The following is an 18,811-nucleotide window of genomic DNA, read 5'->3' as shown; positions in this document are numbered from 1 at the left end:
GCCGCCTTTTTGGAAAGTGACGAAGGCGGCATAGGAACAGCACTTCAGACAAAATATTGCTGCAGTGGCGTTTAAAATGTTGCAGTCACTGGGTTTGGGCGGATTTTTTAACGCCAGAAAACAGGGAAAAATGACAAATTTTCCTCTTAGTGTCTTTGATACTTTTTATCTCTGATCAGTTTTATAAAGGCACAATTCATGGTAGTTTATGTTTTTATATATATTTTAGCTGCCACTACTGCAAGAGCTACCATTATCAAAGGGATTGTCCAGGATTTTAATGGCCTATTTTCAGGATCAGACCAGCGGCAGTCAGACACCCCACGGATCCGCTGTTACCTTGTAGTTCTGGAAATACAGAGCTCCAGCCATCGTGTAGTGAATGGAGCTGGTAACTGCAGCACTACCCCCGCTGAGGTAAATGGGAGCAGTGCTGCAGTTACCAGCTACGTCCACTACACAATGGATGGAGCTATGCAGTTCTGAATCTACAAGGTAACAGCTGATCAGCAGGGTGTCGCATCTGAAATCCTGAAGATGCGCCAGCAATATCAAAATCCCGGACAACCCCATTAGAAAACAGGTTCCAGCGAATACTTTTATACAAGTATAATATATTATAATAGGATGAAAGGGCATGTATACTTTTGCAATCATTTTTATCCTATGTTTGGTGAATACAGCCCTGTGCAAGCTGTCTCTGCATGGTGACAGACTACACATCAAACCCTGGGTGTAGTCTGATCCTACAGCCAGCTCTGTATTTTATCAAGATGGAAGAGAGTATTAGGACTGCAGAAGCAGACTACACAGTGAGTGTAACCACGGAGACACAGTTGTGTACACAGCTCCTATGTAAGATATTTTATATACCGTATATCATTTCAGAGCAATTAAAAAAATGGTTCAAAAAGTATAAACACTCTTTAAAGTGCACATTTCTTCCACATATATACTGGACATAAAATTATGTATATAAAAAGGTAATACTGAAGCTATAACAGACGATACAAACATAGGCTTTTAAAGAAGCACCCAGGTTTTATTTTTTTTCCCTTCTTCATATATTACTAACTACCACCAGTATTCTAGCAGTGTAATTTGTTATATCCTAACTCTGCTTCATCAATACATTTTGAACCCTTTCATTATGGGAACCTGGTCATGTGATCCTAAGGCCTCTTGCACACGTTTTTTTCAGTTTACGTTCCGTATACAGAACCTTTAATTTCAATGGGTCCGCAAAAAACAAAACGGAATGTACTCTATATGCATTCAGTTTCCGTTTAAAGATGGAACATGTCCTATTATTGTCCGCATAACGGACAAGGATAGTACTGTTCTATTAGGGGCCAGATGTCCTGTTCCGCAAAAAACGGAATGCACACAGATGTCAAACGTATTTTTCGTGGATCTGTTTTTTGCGGACCGCAAAATACTGAAACAGCCATATGGGCGTGTGCAATAGGCCTAAGTCTGACATCTTGCTCTAATGTGTTAACAGGAACTCGGTCTCTCCCCCTTTTTCCAGGGCCACTTTAATTTCCCAGTCCACCGCTGATAGTAGGCGAGTGTATACAGTGATTAACTGCAGTTTTATGAACCACCCTGTACTATCTGTGTGTGCCGACTCTCCAGTACAATTCTATGGGATGTAGCTTCACACTGGTCTCCCTGCCTCCTGACAGGCTCAAGCTGAATCACATAGGACAGTGATGGCGAACCTTTTGGCAACCCAAAACCCCCCCGCAAAGTGCCAACACGGCAATTTAACCTGAAAACTATAGTCCAATATAGTATATCTTCCATGTACTTTATCATTTAGCTATAATAGCCTGCTTACATTCAGTGCGCTGCCTGTGCCGTTCATAGTGCGGCCTGCGCTGATTAGTGGCAGGAAAAGTCTAAGGCATATTGGTACACCATCGCCTTTTCCAGGGCACAGGTTCCCACAGAGCCGAGTGCCGCCTCTGGCACCTGTGCCATTGGTTTGCCACCAATGACACAGGAGAACATGGAGACCCTGCAGTGTGAGGGGACAGCAGCTGTGTCACTGAGCTGTCACAGAGCAGAGTGGTGAGACTCCACCCACTATGTCTCTGCAAAGCCAGGCATGATGGGAAATGTAGGATTCATTAGGAAAAGGCCTCCTGCACACGACCGTATGGCTTTTTCAGTGTTTTGCAGACAGTTTTTTAGTTTCCGTTTTTCCGTATGGTATATACAGTAATTACATAGAAGAAATTGGGCTGGGCATACAATTTTCAATAGATGGTTCCACAAAAACGGAACGGATACGGAAGACATACAGAGTACATTCCGTATGTGTTCTGTTTTTTTTTTTTTTTGCTGACCCATTGACTTGAATGGAGCCACGGAACGTGATTTGCGGACATGTTCTATCTTTCAACGGAACGTAAAGACAGAAATACTGAAACAGAATGCATACAGAGTACATTCCGTTTTTTTGCGGAACCATTGAAAAGAATGGTTCTGTATACGAACAAAAAAAAAAAACTGTTGTGTGAAAGGGGCCAAACCATATCTAAGGGGAGCCCACAAATTGCACATCAAATAAAACAGGCATACACAAGAGCCTCCATCTTTTTCTTCAATAATGGCCTATCCTGCACTAAATAGGCAAAGAAAAAACTCCAGGAGTGCTTCTTTAAGATTAAAGGGGGTATACAGGATTATAAAACAAAAACACAATGCAACAGCACTGTGCGAACACAGAATATATGAACTAATGCTATACTCACTATATGAATAAACGCGAAGTTCTTAGCTAATATGTTACAGAATCTTTTGTGCACATCCACCACGGCAAGGTGACCTCTGTATGCTACCTCTTCTGGTACCTGGATATGCTTATTGTTTTTTGTCTTTGCAGTGTGGCTGTCTCCAGGTTGGTCTTGCACTCCTGACTAACCCATCTTTCCCACAGGCTGATTTTAAATTAGTGTAATAAAGAGCTGAAGCCTGCTTTCCCTTTATTCCTTGGAGGTCTGCTGCTACCAGTAGACGTTTTATACAGAGTGGGTTCAGTATGGAGGCCGGTTGGTACCAAAAGAGACCACATTTAGCGTAGATTCCCATCCAAAAGATCACCTTGCCAAGGTGGATGGGCACAAATTATTTTCATCAAAATATATTTGCCAAGTATCTTCTATTCATTCAAATAGTGAGTATAGCATTAGTTCATATATTCTGTGTTGGCAGAGTGCTGTTGCATTGTGTTTGATTTTGTATTTTCAGCCATGGCATTGCACACCTACGCATTAGGATGTGCTCACTTTGTTTTTTGGATTACAAAGACAGAGCAGAGATGCCACCTGTGGACAGGTGTGGCGCTGTGCTTGGAAGAAAGAAGCCATGTTTTCTTAGTGCTGTACGACCCTATTGCTTGTCGATCCCAGAAATGAAGTGCATTGGATGCATATAATACTTGGATGAGCTGTGCGTCCACTGACACCTAGCAATAGTGAAGATTAGGCTATAAACACGCTGTGTTTTGCAACATGTACAGAATGCATCAGGAAAGCTCTGGATGCACAGATTGTTCTTTTGGCCACCACACTTTCATATAGAGGCATCCTGCAAAAAAATAAAAGCGTATGGAGCTTATGAGCCACATATGCCTCAGACTCGCAAAAATACGAGGTTATGAAAAGAAAGATCCTACATCTACAACACTATAGTTTCTGATCCTGTCCACACATTATCATCCACATGATGGAACTGAAGTGATATACGATCAGCTTGAGTCACCACCCGGGGGTCATGAAAGAACTCCTCTCCCCCGTAGTACTACTACCACTATTTGTGGTGGCCGAACTCCAATTGATTCGCTCATCATCAATATTTGGTTCAGAGAAGAACAAAACAAAAAAAAATAACTCGTCAGCTATATACTGGGTTACCCCACAATATGACTTCTTTCAGTATGTCAATGTAGACTGAAGATGTGGTGTTCTCAGCATTGATCCCTTCTTCAAGCATACCCACCAAGAATGAGAGTACCAGCCCTGGAATAGATACCATACAGTAACATGTAGCACTCCCTAGGGCATACATTAAAGGGCATCTGTCAGCAGGTTTGTACCTATGACACTGTCTGACCTGTTACATGTGCGCTTGGCAGCTGAAGTCATCTGTGTTTATGTGCCCACAATGCTGAGAAAAATTATGTTTTAACATATGCAAATGAGCCTCTTGGAGCAACGGGGGCGTTACCGTTACTCCTAGAGGCTCTGCAACTGCTGCACCCTCTCCACTTTGGTTGACAGGGCCAGGTGTGATCATGTTTTCACTGCCTGGTCCTGTCAAAGTGCAAAGGACGTGGCAGCTGCAGAGAAAGCAGACCCTCAAGGTGTAATGGCAACGCCCCCGTTGCTCCTAGAGGCTCATTTGCATTTATTAAAACACGATTTTTCTTAGAAATGCGGGCACCTATGGACATAGGACAGCCACAGATGTCTTCAGCTGCCAAGCACACGTGACAGGTCAGCCAGTGTCATAGGGACAAGTCTGCTGGAATGATCCTGCACAACCCAATACTAAGTGCAACGTCAAGCAACCACCTCAAATTTCCAGCATAAAGATTTACATATGTTAGAGAGATTTGGAATAAATTATATTCGGTTATTTCTCTGCAGATAGAGGACAATAAATTCCTTTATAATAATAATTCTGTAACTAAACTATATATACATGAAGAGGCAGTGGATTTTTCCTATAAGTCTTGCCTTCTTAGATTTATAATCGCGCACATTATATACTGGCGTGTAAGATCGCTTTACGCAGAAATAATGCGCTGCCGTTTTTTAGTGGTGTTTTTTTTTTCTTTGTGAATTTTTAGTTTTCTGGTGTTTTTTTTTTTTTCCTATAGAGGAAAGAAAGGTAAAAAAAAAAACACCTAATTACAAAAACACCCCCCAAAAAAAACTGTTACGCGATTCAATTTTTTATGTATTTTCAGCTAATATCTGGTAATTTATTGCAAAAGACCAGGTGCAAAAATGCCACTGTAATTGCAAAAGCGCCACTAAAAGCCTATGTGTAAGCCCATCCTTACACATAGCCCTCTTCTGAACCATTCAGGTGGCACTGCAATAGTGTTTATACAGTAATTCCGCTTGCTCTGGGGTTACCATGGTAGCATCGGCTAACTCTGCAGTAGCATTCTGACCTACACTCATAAGGAAACATTCATGATAGGAGGTCACATGGCAGGAAACCCATGTACAGTAGAATTAGTCAGTTGACGCTCCCATGGCAACTCCAGAGCAAGCACAATATGAACATTACCGCTAAGGTTTCAATGTAATTCATGTCCCAAAACCTAACCAAATGCACACTGACCTCAGCTACGTGGAATGACACAGAAGAGCCTTACATGTCAGTTAATTCCAGTTTTACCTCAATGGTACAAAAAGTCTATTCAGTAACACGTAATAACGTGACCGTATTGTCCATGGCGGAAATGACCCATGGAACACATCTTAAAGGGGTTACGTACCTTTAAAAAAAAAAAATTGAGAAGAATGTAATTTACTCCTCGTTGCTCCCCTTCTTCAACCGATCTACAAACTGCTGCAATAATATAAATCTAAGTCGTCTGAGCATGAGCTTCCTGTCATGTGACCTCCACTGCTGTGAATGCAAGCCACATGACAGGAAGTCCATGTACAAGTCTGTTGATGCTACCATGACAACCACAGAGCAAGCAAAATATTCACATTATGGCAGCAGTAAGGCGATCAGGAGTGTAGTATATATATTAGAAAGTCATTATTTTCAAATTAAAATTTACTCAGCTGCATTTTAAGTCTGATGTGAAGCTATTACAACCATAAACTTTCTGAAGTGGTTCTTGCATTCAACGGTCAGCACCCCGCTAGCATCTGCTATGGGTGTGTGCACGGAATCACCTTAGGACAAACATATCACGGTCCCAAAATCCCCATTTATATAAATCACACAGAACATTCTACTAGCGAGAAAAGAAATGCCTCTCCTCTGGGGACAGTGGTGGGCTAACCAGGCTGGAGGGTCCTACAAACAGGCAGTTCAGCTTTGGCTTCAGTTCATTCCAGACTTGGTTCATCTGCGAAGAAAAAAAAGGGGAAAATATTAATTAGAAAAAACAAAAATCATGGCTGCTTTCCTTTAAAACACCACCCCACAGGAAGTGTGCGGTACTGCAGTCCCATTCATTTCAATGGAGCTGAACTGCAATACCAGGCACAACCTGTAGACAGAAGTGGTGCTGTTTTTGTAAGAAAACACCCATGATTTTCTAATACAGTATAACCCTTTAAACAAGAATATCAATATAAAACTAACCTCCTTGTGTCCCTGAATCTGTGAATTCACAAATGCCCCGAGGATGTGGGAGGTGAGGGGCAGGTAGATGTGGATTAGCTGGGTTTCTTGGTGCAAACAAAACAAGGAAAAATAGTTTCTTAACTCCATGACCATGATTGCGTTCTCTTGCTGGAAAAAAAAAAAAGTAAGTTAAGGGGGTTGCCTAATATTACTTAATTATAATATATTTATGACCTATCTGCAAACTAGGCCATTAATATCTGATCTGCAGGGGTGGGTCCAATCCACACCTCCGCCAATCAACTGTTCCGGAGTAGCTCCGGAACCAGATCTGCATATTAAAGCGAAGGGCAGCTTGGTCCACTACACAACAGAAGCCACAACAACTACTCCCATCAGCCAGGCACTGATCGCCTGCCCTGAGGATAGGCCATCACGTGTAAAATCTCCTGGTCCATCCCTTTAAGGCCTCATGCACATGGCTATTGTTTTGATCCGCAGTTTTGGCGGCTCAGATGCGGACCCATTCACTTCAATGGGGCCGCAAAAGATGCGGGCAACACTCCGTGTGCTGTCCACATCCGTTGCTCCGTTCCGTGGCCCCGCAAAAAAAAAATATATAACATGTCCTATTCTTCTCTATATTAAAGGCTGTCCGTGCAGTTCCGCAAATTGCGGAACGCACACGGACACCATCTGTGTTTTGCGGACCGCAAAACACACAACAATCGTGTGCATGAGGCCTAAGGCTACATGCACACGAACGTTGTTCGTTTCCGTTCCGTTTGCTGTCCGTATCAGTATGTCGGTTCCGTAGCCCCACAAAAAAAAAAAAAAAAAAAAAATAGAACAGGTCCTATTCTTGTCCGTTTTATGCATTGTTACAATGGATCCGCAAAAAAAAAAAAAAACGATGGCATATGGATGTCATCCTTTTTTTGGGGGGATCCGCAATTTGCGGAGCGCAAAACACATACGGTCGTGTGCATGTAGCCTAAGGCTGAGTTCACATCACCGTTTAGCTTTCCGCTCTTCTGATCCGTCGGAAGAAGAGAGAAGAAAAAAAAAAACGGATCCTATGCATAACTGATGCAACTGGATCCGTTTTTTTTACAGTATCCTGTTTGTTTTTTTCTCTCTTCTTCTTCTGACGGATCAGAAGAATGGAAAGTTAAATGGTGATGTGAATGCACCCTAAGCAAAAAGTTACACATAAGCAATAAAAAAAGGCAACTACTCCATGTTCCTGTCAATAGGGGGCAGTATTAATCAGTCTTGGCATAGATACTGCACTTTGTTGCAGTGAAGTTATGAGCAACCACTCATAAATTACACTGCTCACCAGGGGGCGCCAACGAACCACAAACAATTCCCCTTCTTATAACTTACCAGCATTTTTATTCAGACTCCGATGTAAAACCCAACACCCTCATTTCAGAAATAGGTTTAGGACCCAGGGGGGCCTTTATATAAGCCCACCTCGACAATACGTGACTCCAGCTGCTCCACAGACTCTGCCTCCTTATTCTGCACGGTGGCGCTGATCATCTGCCTCTTCATCAGGCTGTACTTGTGTAAGGCTTTCTGGTGCTTGTGTAACACCCCCTTCTCGTGCCTCTCACACAGATCCTGCACAGAACAACTCACATATTACATGCACCCACGACGGAAGAGTCTTGCCTGATGGCACGTGGTGCACCGGCTGGTGGCCGTCCCTTACCTTGTAGGACTGAAGAAGATCCAGGAACAGATTTAACTTCTCCACCACGTCAATTTCTTCCAGTTTACCCTACAAACGGGAAAATAAAAATAAGTACCGTATTTTTCGTCCTATAAGACGCATTCCCCTCCCCCCAAAATGGGGGGAAATGTCAGTGGTAAACGCCAATATATGGAAGTGCTCATTAGTACAGGAGGACCGTGAAGCAGTGAACGCAGCACTCCCTGGGCTCTGTACTCACCACTTCCTAGTCCTCGGCCGCTCATTGTGCTGTGACTACGCATAGCGTAAGGACGTCAGCGCGCTGTGACCTCACGCTGTGTGCGTGTGGCAGGCTGAACTAGAAGAGTGTGGATGTGAGGAGCGACGGCGGTGGTGTCCGGAGCAGGAGAGGTAAGTTAATTGTTTTTTTAAGGTTTGCTCTGAGCCTGGGGGTCTGATCTGAGGTCTGCTTGATCAGGCTGTGATCTGAGGTCTGCTTGGGGGTCATTCACATCAGGCTGAGGTCTGCTTGGGGGCTATTTACATTGGGGGTCTGAATGGGGGGGGTTCTTATTCACATTGGGGCTGTGATCTGAGGTCTGATTGGGGGTTTAAATTACATTAGGGGTCTGATTGTGGCTATGAGCTGAGGTCTGATTAAATTTTTTTATTATTGTCCTCTAAAACCTTGGTGCGTCTTATAGGGCGAAAAATACGGTATGTTTAAGGGGTATTCCCATCTCCAGGTTACCCCCCCCCAACAAGCCTGAGAATGAAGGGGCCATCGAGTCTGGTGGAAGTCCCAGAGGTGGGACACCCACTAATTAAAGGTCATGCCATACCCCAGTGATATGCTAGCACTTTAGAAGACAGGAATGACTATACATTTGCCTGTCTATGCCAGTCATGACTGGAGTTGCGAGCAGGGGACCTTCTTCCATGAAATCCAAATGTCTTAATGGGGCATATGGACAGGGGTTGTCTTTATGATACACCCCCTTTAACCCTTTATGGTCAACTTATAAAACACCCTGCAATCCAGCAGCAGTGGCTGTGATTGCAGACTGTAGGTAAAAATCGCCGATCTCTCGGGTGACAATGACCGCAAAAGTGCTCATAATTAAGCATGTGCAGCAGCTCCTGTCCCAGCCACCTCGTATCTGCGCTGCGGCGATGGTCATAAGCGCTGGATACAGGTAGTGTATAATGGGATGATAAAATGAATCCAGCCAGCAAAGGAGGCAATATGGAGAATCACAATACATTAGTAAGTGCCTGGTATTAACTTTCTCTACATGATGAATGCCCTTTGCGGAGGTGAGACAGCTATTAGTTATACGTACCTGCTGGGCTGCCTTGTCAGCAAGTATGGTGAACTCAACAGAAAGCCCTTTAAGTGCCTGCTTCAGTGCACCCCAGGAGCTGTGAGCCGCCCAGGAAGGCAGAGGAGTAGTGTCCGAGCCCAAGGCACTAAACAGGAAGAGACGCTTGGAACGGTTAGCACAGAAGATATACCCAATTTAAAAGCCATTTTGGTCAACATTAGTATAAGGGCTCATGTACACGACCGTATTTTTTTGTCCACATCTGATCCGCATTTTTTGCGAATCGGATGCGGACACATTCACTTTAGTGGGGCCACAATAGATGCGTGTGTTGTCTGCATCCATATGTCTGTCCTGCGGCCGCGCAAAAAAAAAAAAATAGACCATGTCCTATTCTTGTTTGTTTTACGGACAAGGACAGGACTGTTCTTGAGAGGGCAGGACGTTCTGCTGCGCAAAATGCGGCGGTGGTTGTGTTTGCACACTATAAGAAAGAGCACTAGCCTATGTGAACTCCCACGTGCACAGCCACCTCCGCTGGATTACAGGATGTTCGTAACTATGGAAACGAGCCGTGTATAATGTGATGGAAAAATGAATCGAGGCAGCAAAGGAGGCAATATGGAGAATCATTATACATTAGTAGGTGCCTTGTATTAACCTTCTCTACATGATCAATGCCACTTGCTGAAGTGAGACAACCCCTTTAATTCAAGCCACTTACTAATGTATTGTGATTATCCATATTGTCTCCTTTGCTGGCTGGATTTATTTTTCAAACCCATTAGACACTTCTCATTTCTATGGTTACGACCACCCTGTAATCCAGCAGTGGTGGACGTGCTTGTACACTATAGGAAAAAGCGCCGGCCTCTCTGGTGGTCAGGACATCAGGAGTGCACATAGACTGACACTTTTCCCTATTGTGTGTAAGCATGGCGACCTCTGCTGGATTGCAGGGTGGTTGTAACCATGGAAACAAGACATGTATAATGCAATGGAAAAATGTATAAAGCCAGAAAAGGAGGCAATATGGACAATCGCGATACATTAATAAGTGGCTTGAATTAACTTTGTCTACATGATGAAAAAAAAAAAAGAAGACAACGCCTTTAAGAGCAATAGGCACCTGGACTTTAGGTGCCTATTTCACTAGAAAAAGTAAAAAATAAAAAAAATAAAGTATATTAAAAAGTTATTAGAGTAGGTTTTGATAAAGTTTAGGTACACTTTAAGACAATGTGCTCCATTTTGTTTCCAGGACCAAAATTCGGTCCTGAATAATTTTACAATATCCTTCTGTAGGGGCACAGAACGGTTTATCAGACGTGATATGACTTCCTGCATGCAGACACCACTAGGTGGCAATCACCGCACATGGATTTTACCAGCTAGTGCTAAAATCAATGGGAGCTTTATCAATCTGTAAGCAGTGAGCTCCCCCTAGTGGTGACTACAGTTAGCAGCTGTGGCACTGTCTCGGCCAGCAGGGGGAGCAGTTCAGCATCGGGCACCAGTGCAATCCTGTCTAAGGCCTAAGGCTTTATGCACACAAACGTTGTTTGTTTCCATGTCTGTTCATTTTCTTTTTGCGGATAGGATGCGGACCCATTTATTTCAACGGGTCCGCAAAAAATGCAAACAGCACACCGTGTGCTGTCCGCATCAGTATGTCCGTTCCGTAGCCCCGCAAAAAAAAATAAAAATAATAGAACATGTCCTATTCTTGTCCGTTTAAGGCATTGTTACAATGGATCCACAAAAACAAACAAACAAAAAAGAAAAAAGGATGGTATACGGATGTCATCCGTTTTTTTTTTTGCGGACTGCAAAACACATACAGTCGTGTGCACCACTGGTTTCACACACAGCGATGCATTTTACTGTGTACTCCTTTACCTTAGTTCTTTTCCAAAGCCCAGCAGATCCGTTGCGTTATCGATGGCCCGAGACGCCATCCTCTCCGAACGATCCCGCAGTTTGTAGAAGCTGTTGAAGATGTTCCTGATGAGTTCTCTGCTGGCAGCAAACTGAACCTGGATATCGGCGGGGAGGAAATCCTGAGCGAAGCAGAAACACCGGAAACAAAGAGACGTACAAAACATCATCTGCGAGTCATAAAAACACGTCCACAGTATTCACAGCTACAAATCATCTGCGTGGACGGGCCTGATGGTCGGAAAAGCACAGGTCATAGGGTCACATGTGCAGGCTACTGACAGACGGATCACACATAGGAGAGACGCTATGTATATGGCATGCACTAATCCTGCCGATCAGTTGTTTGAGGAGGATGCGGCACTCCAGTGAGCGCCACAGCGCTGTCCATTGTGTAGTGGCTGTGCTTGGTATTGCAGCTCAGCCCCATTCACTTGAATGAGATTGTGCCTAGACCATGTGACTAATGAATGTAACGTCACTGGCATAGGAAGAGAGCGCACTGCTCACTAGCCTCTTCAAACAGCTGTATAGGCCTTCAATATCAAAATGTTGGATAACCCCTTTAAGGACTCATGCACATGACCGTTGTGTGTTTTTGTGGTCTGCAAAACACGGATGGCGTCCGTTCGCGTTCCACAATTTGTGGACTGGCACGGACAGCCATTGATATAACTGCCTATTCTTGTCCGCAAAACGGACAAGAATAGGACAGGTTATATATTTTTTTGCGGACCACGGAACAGAACAACGGATGCGGACAGCACACAGAGTGCTTTCCGCATCTTTTGCGACCCCATTGAAGTGAATGGGTCCGCATCAGAGCCGGAAAAAACTGCGGCTCAGATGCGGACCAAAAAAACCGGTTGTGTGAATGAGGCCTAAGGCTTCATGCACACAAACGTTGTTTGTTTCCACGTCTGTTCATTTCTTTTTTTTTTTGCGGATAGGATGCGGACCCATTCATTTCAACAGGTCCGCAAAAAATGCAAACAGCACACCGTGTGCTGTCCGCATCAGTATGTCCGTTCCGTAGCCCCGCAAAAAAAAAAAAAGATAGAACATGTCCTATTCTTGTCCGTTTAAGGCAATGTTACAATGGATCCACAAAAACAAACAAACAAAAAAATAAAATAAAAAAAAGGATGTATACGGCTGTCATCCGTTTTTTTTTTTTTGCGGACTGCAAAACACATACAGTCGTGTGCATGTAGCCTAAAGTGAATGGTCAGTATTTTGGCTTCCTGCTCCCACATTTAAAGGGCATCTGTCAGCAGTTTTGTACCTATGATACTGGCCGACCTGTTACATGTGCGCTTGGCAGCTGAAGGCCTCTGTGTTGGTCCCATGTTCATATGTGCCCGCATTGCTGAGAAAGATGATGTTTTAATATATGCAAATTAGTCTCTAGGAGCAACGGGGGCGTTACCATTACACCTAGAGGCTCTACTCTCTCTGCAACTGCCGCGCCCTCTGCACTTTGATTGGCAGGACCAGGTGTGATGACATTTTCACTGCACATGTAACAGGTCAGCCAGTGTCAGGTACAAATCTGCTGACAGATGCCCTTTAAATGACTGGGACATTCCTGAGTAGACCCTATGCAGATACAGGTGTACACGGTCCTCAGCAGTGTACGCAGCCAATCACCGCCTTCCTTGGTAGACCGCTGAGGACAGTGATTGGCTACTGTGGTCACGTCCTGTATATGGAACGTCACCGTTGCAGTTTGTAAACAGACAGCGGAAGGAGAAGTGGACGAGCACCGCAGAGAACAGCGCTGAAGAAAGGGGCGAGCATAAGATATATAATTTTTTATTATTTTAAGCCGATTTAAGGTTTGCCCAAGATTTTTAATCATCTCTGACAACCCCTTTAAAGAGGACCTGTCACCTCTCCTGACATGTCTCATCTGTTTTAGCAAATACTTTAATTCCCCATGGCATAACTGTGGAATCTTAGAACTTTGTGTTGTACTGTTCCTCTATTATTCCTCCCGGATATGCGTCAATAAACTGACAACCGGGTGTTACCAATCAAAGGTTGGTGTCCCTACACAGTCTGACACTGTCCAATCAGTGCGGACAGAATCAGACTTAGGCCTCATGCACACGACCGTTGTTGTGTTCCGTGTCCGTTGTTCCGTTTTCCGTGATTTTCTGCGGACCCATTGACTTTCAATGGGTCAGTTGAAAACTCGGATAATGCACCGTTTGTCATCCGCGTCCGTGATCCGTGTTTCCAGTCCATCAAAAAAAATGACCTGTCCTATTTTTTTTTTCACGGACAACGGTTCGCGGACCCATTCAAGTCAATGGGTCCGTGAAAAAACACGGAGGCACACAAGATTTTCATCCGCGTCCGTGATCCGTGTCTGTTTTTTTCCTATCATTTGCAAGGCAAACTTGATTTTTTTTTCACTTTTCATGTCTGGTGATCCTCCAAAAATCAAGTAAGACACACGGAAACAAAAAAGGAAACGGATCACGAAACAGAACCCCGTTTTGCGGACCGTGAAAAAATACTGTCGTCGTGTGCATGAGGCCTTAACGAGGAGAATGGCAGCATCCGGCGGACAATTTATTCATACATTTCCAGGGGGAATAACAGAGCAGTGCTCCAAAATAGATATCTGAGATTATACACATAACGAGCCTAACAACAAATACCTTAGCCTGCGCAGCAAATGCAGTCGTCATATATTCATCTCCGACCCCGCGACTGGATTCCCGCATCTTGATTTGCACATCCTGAAGCAGAGAGGAACACAAGGTAATGTGACCCGTAGTTATAATGGAGGAGTCATGGACTTCAAAGAAAAGTACAGCAAAACACCATGAAACATGTCTCCCACCTCCGTGTACTGCAACCCATAGAGCGTTCAGCTGATGACTGGAGTTTGATCAGGCTGACTATTATCTGTGACTACACTTCAGCTACAGTGTCTAGTGGGAGTCTGAGACACGCCTTCTGCCTCATCATTGGTTCAGGCTGCTGCTCTGCCCCTCCCCCCAGCAGCTCTGCCTCATCTGATTGGCTGCTGTGTATAAACCCAATCCCATTCTCACCAGGAATATGTATACAAAGTCTAGTCAGAGACCAGTTCACACTGGGACTCTGGTTCCAATAATGGCACCTGCTAAGAAAGATTTAATCTGCATGGTCCCATAGTCACCTAGGCTTGACAGAGATGCACAGACCCTGCTCTAGCCCCCGTTTTCTGTAGCGACCCCTGTTAAAGGTCGGTCAGTTCTCCTGTCATATCGGCTTTCGGATCTTTAGTTTGAATATGCTTCTCTGACTTTTTTTACTCTGAATTGTGCTGCTCCTCTGTTATTCCTCTTGGAAATGTATAACAAACGCGACAAGTGATCCTTACCATGCCACCCATTAGTAGGCTTTATCCCCCGACAAGCATTTACCCGCTTTAGGCCTCATGCACACCACTGTAGCAGGTCCGGGCCCGTATTGCGGCCTGCAAACAGCGGGTCCGCAATATACTGGTACCAGCCATATGGTACACCATATCACAGATGCGGACCCTTTCACTTGAATGTTTCCGCAATCCGGAGGAAACGGTGCGGAAAGGAGGTATGGATGGGAAGCCCTGTGGGGTGCTTCCATGGGTTTTCCGTCCGTGCCTCTGCACCACATGAGGCACGGACATTTGAATGTGAATCGCGTACCCTATTCAAGTGAAGCAGCACGGGTACGGACACCTCGCATTCATATGCACGAGGCCTTTGTCAACTGTTTCATTCAAACTTGCTTTCCTAAGAACTTTGCACTGTGATGCTCCTCCATTGTTCCTCTTGGAAATGTATAACAAAAAACGGACAGCTGGGTCTTACCATTCTACCTGTCAACAGGGGAGGGTGTCTCCTGACAGGTCTGATTTGGTCAACATTTTCATTAGCACTTGCTTTTCTAAGAACATTGTGTTGCTCCTCTGTTACTCCTCTTAACAACATGTACACAAATTTTACAGAATTGACAACTGAGTTTTACCATTCCACCTGCTAATAGGCCGTGTCAAACAGTTGGACACTCTCCAAACAGTGCTGTGAAACATCCATAGGGAAAACTGCCCTTTCCAGGAGGAATAATAGAGAAACAACCTAAGATGATAACGCTGGAGAATCTTATTTTATTTACTAAAACAGACATGTCAGAGGTGGTGACGGGTCCTCTATAAGGCCATGTTCACACCACCGCTAGTTATTTCCAGTGTTCTGCTTTATTTCCAGTGTTCTGCTTTGTCAGAGGAGCAGAACAATGAAAGTAATGAACGTGCCGGTTTCATATAACTGGAACCAAACAGAGCCTACTGACTGTAATGGGGTCCGTTCCGTTTCCAGTTTGGATGTCACTTTTTGGGGGGTGGGGGGGGTTGGGGCAGAGCTCGTTTGTTTTTTCGGAAGAATCTGCGTCTGAGCCTCCGCCAATGTGAACAAGGCCCAAATGGAATGCCGCATGAAGACAACCCCTGTGCTATTAGGGCACGCGGAAATCATACCGGGGGTACCTGCGGCTCCCGAACCTTCACTATGGGCCAAAACCTGTGACTCCAGAACCTAGAACCTGCAACCTGTGACTCTAAAACCTGCGGCTCCAGACTCTTCACTATGGGCCAGAACCTACAACCTGCGACTCCAGACCCGAAAACCTGGCAAACGCAGCCTGTCCATGTACCTGTGTAATACTCACCTGGCCATTGTATGACAGGAATATGCTCACGAGGGAGTCATCCCAGAAAGAGGGGTGCCTGGCAACTAAATTGATGAACCTCTTTAACGCCCGTCTCCGAGATTCTATAAATTCACGGTCAGCTGAGGAAATACAAAGAAAACGAGAATGAGCTGCGTATACACCGTAACATAGGGGAGGGCTCTGCATGCAGGTATAGCGCATGCGCAGCATTCTCCCGAACTGGGACCCACACCCATCAGACATTTATGTCATATCCTACCGATGTGCCATAAATATCCAGGTTTGAATATCCCTTTAACCTACGGTAACTATATCCTATGTGCTCACTTGCCATATATCATACCACGAGAGTGAAGCTGTCTCTGAGCATAGAAGTCCCTACAAAGATTCACCAGACACAGCGCCACTCTTGTCGACAGGCTGTCTCTGGTATGGCAGTTCAGGGTTGTACAAAGAAATATGGCTGCCTTCTTCCAAAAAATTGCCACACCTGTCCGTGGGTTGTGTATGGTATTGGGTAGAGATGGGCGAATTTCATATTTTGCCTTTAGAGGCGTTCCGTTATTCATTCCGTCATAATAGAAGTATATGGGCTGCAAAACGGATCCGTCCCGTTTCCGTTATGCAGGGGAGTCCAGGACAGATCTGTTATGCAAGCCATAGACTTCTATTATGACGGAATGCTTTTAGAGGCATTCCGTCATAGAATCGCGTTATGGTCTGTGGTAACGGAATCCATAACGAAATTCTGCTTTTACCACCAAACGAAGCGTGAACGACTTTCATAACATGAAATTCGCTCATCTCTAGTATTGGGCTACGGCTACAAGGCGACACCTGTCGCGGCCAGGATCGCTGAGCAGCAGTGATCCTATAGAAATGAATGGGATCGCTGCGGCTCAGCGATACTGGCCGCGATAGCTGGCACCTTGTAGCCCTAGCCTTAGGGTCCATTCACACGTCCGTAGTGTATTGCGGATCCGCAATACACCTGGCCGGCACCCCTATAGAACTGCCTATTCTTGTCCGCAATTGCGGACATGTTCTATTTTTTTCCGGAGCTGCGGACCGGAAGATCGGGGCCGCGCTCCGGAAATGCAGATGCGGAGAGCACATAGTGATGCGGACCCATTCCACGGACGTGTGAATGGACCCTTACAGTTCAGCCTTATTCACTTCAATGGAGCTCAGCTGCAGTACCAGGCACAAACACTGGACAGGAGAGGAGCTGTTTCTGGAAGAAAGCATTTCTAATCCTGGAGAATATTAATTTCTAATACTAGGATACCAGAAGACTATTTTATTTCTAATTCTTAGTCACCAAAATCCCCTAATTCTCAGTTCCCTTTATGTTAATTTGCGGTTATAGATACGTGAAGACTTTTTTTGTGTCCTGCCCCGAGCCCCTCAGGTCCTGTACAAGGCAATACGCTGGCCTTCATTTTCTAAAACACTCTACTGGTAAGTCTGCCTCTGTTGCCCACAGCAACCAATCAGAGCACAGCTTTTATTTTTTCCAGAGCAGTTTAAGAAATGAAAGCAGAGCTCTGATTAGTTGCTATAGGCAACAGAGGCAGACTTACTAGTAGAGAGTTTTCAAAAATGATACCCATTGGGGGAGATTTTTCAAAACTGGTGTAAAGGAAAAAACTTTCTTAGTTGCCCATAGCAACCAATCTGATTCCACCTTTTATTTTCCAAAGGAGCTCTGAAAAATGAACGGTGGAATCCGACTGGTGGCTATGGGCACCTAAGCCAGTTTTCTTTTACAATTGTTGGGAGTCAACGGGCGGCATATGCTTCAGTCTGAGGAATATGTCAGGAAATCTTCCTGACGAATCTCTTCCATCAGAAGTATATACTGTATATCAAAACTGGTGTAAAGGAAAACTGCCTTAGTTGCCCCTAGCAACCAATCAGATTCCACCTTTTATTTTTCAGAGCTGCTTTGGAAAATTAAAGGTGGAATTTGACTGGTTTCTAGGAAAACTGGCTTAGTCACCCATAGCAACCAATTAGCTTGCACCTTTTTATTTTCTAAAGGAGCTCTGAAAAATGAAAGCTGGAATCTGATTGGTTGCAACTAAGGGTACTTTCACACTTGCGGCAGGACGGATCTGACAGGCTGTTCACCATGTTGGATCCGTCCTTCCGCTATTTCACTGTGCCGCCGGACCGCCGCTCCGTCCCCATTGACTATAATGGGGACAGAGCACGGCAGTACACGGCGAAAGCCGTCTGACATGCAGGACTTTTTAGTCCAGCGGCTTTCGCCGTGCACTGCCGTGCTGCGTCGGAGCTCCGCCCCCGTCCCCATTATAGTGAACAGCCTGTCAGATCCGTCCTGCCGCAAGTGTGAAAGTAGCCTAAGCCAGTTTTCCTTTATACCAGTTTTGATAAATCTCTCCCATAATCTGTATTATTACATGAGACAGTGACGTGTCCACGTGCAAGCTTATCCACTCTGTCAGCCACAATTAACCCTACAATAGCGGACACCCCTTTTTAAAGGGTTAACCCCCGCTTCCGCTAATTAATGCCCTGTGATCCTTCGAAAAAGGAGCCATCTGAGAATTTTGACATTTCCCCTTTGAAGTGCCAGAAAATAAACCGTTATCTCTTCTGCGGCGGCTGTAATTGAGCGCGCTACGACTATCTGCCTTCACATCAGCCCTGATCAAAGGAGGAGAAGCAGCGACTGTGACAGTCCCATCGCCGCTCATCTCCTAATCCAGCCTTCATATCCTTCCTAACAAATCTATGCCGTTTCATAAAAGGACAAAAATAACCTCCGCTCTTCTCGAAC

The 18,811-nt window shown here is 44.8% G+C and overlaps 1 protein-coding gene across 3 annotated transcripts in view; it reads right to left on the bottom strand.

Moving 5' to 3' along the window:
• The window catches only part of SNX8 (sorting nexin 8), a 34,586-nt gene that overhangs the window by 3,662 nt on the left and 12,113 nt on the right, over window positions 1-18,811 (bottom strand). For 2 of the 3 annotated variants that reach the window (XM_040439794.1, XM_040439792.1), the window contains exons 4-11: window positions 16,003-16,124; window positions 13,965-14,045; window positions 11,257-11,417; window positions 9,376-9,502; window positions 8,051-8,119; window positions 7,810-7,959; window positions 6,349-6,498; window positions 4,269-6,109 (exon numbers count right to left, since the gene is read on the bottom strand). In XM_040439794.1, coding sequence (XP_040295728.1) covers window positions 5,996-6,109; window positions 6,349-6,498; window positions 7,810-7,959; window positions 8,051-8,119; window positions 9,376-9,502; window positions 11,257-11,417; window positions 13,965-14,045; window positions 16,003-16,124 — 974 coding nt within the window. In that variant the 3' untranslated portion in view covers window positions 4,269-5,995. Of the gene's footprint in view, window positions 1-4,260; window positions 6,110-6,348; window positions 6,499-7,809; window positions 7,960-8,050; window positions 8,120-9,375; window positions 9,503-11,256; window positions 11,418-13,964; window positions 14,046-16,002; window positions 16,125-18,811 lie in introns of all 3 variants that reach the window. The other variant, XM_040439793.1, reaches the window with a different exon arrangement.

Source organism: Bufo bufo, chromosome 7 (assembly GCF_905171765.1).
Source record: "Bufo bufo chromosome 7, aBufBuf1.1, whole genome shotgun sequence".
NCBI classification, from domain to species: domain Eukaryota; kingdom Metazoa; phylum Chordata; class Amphibia; order Anura; family Bufonidae; genus Bufo; species Bufo bufo.
This window is presented reverse-complemented; position numbering and strand designations above follow the sequence as displayed.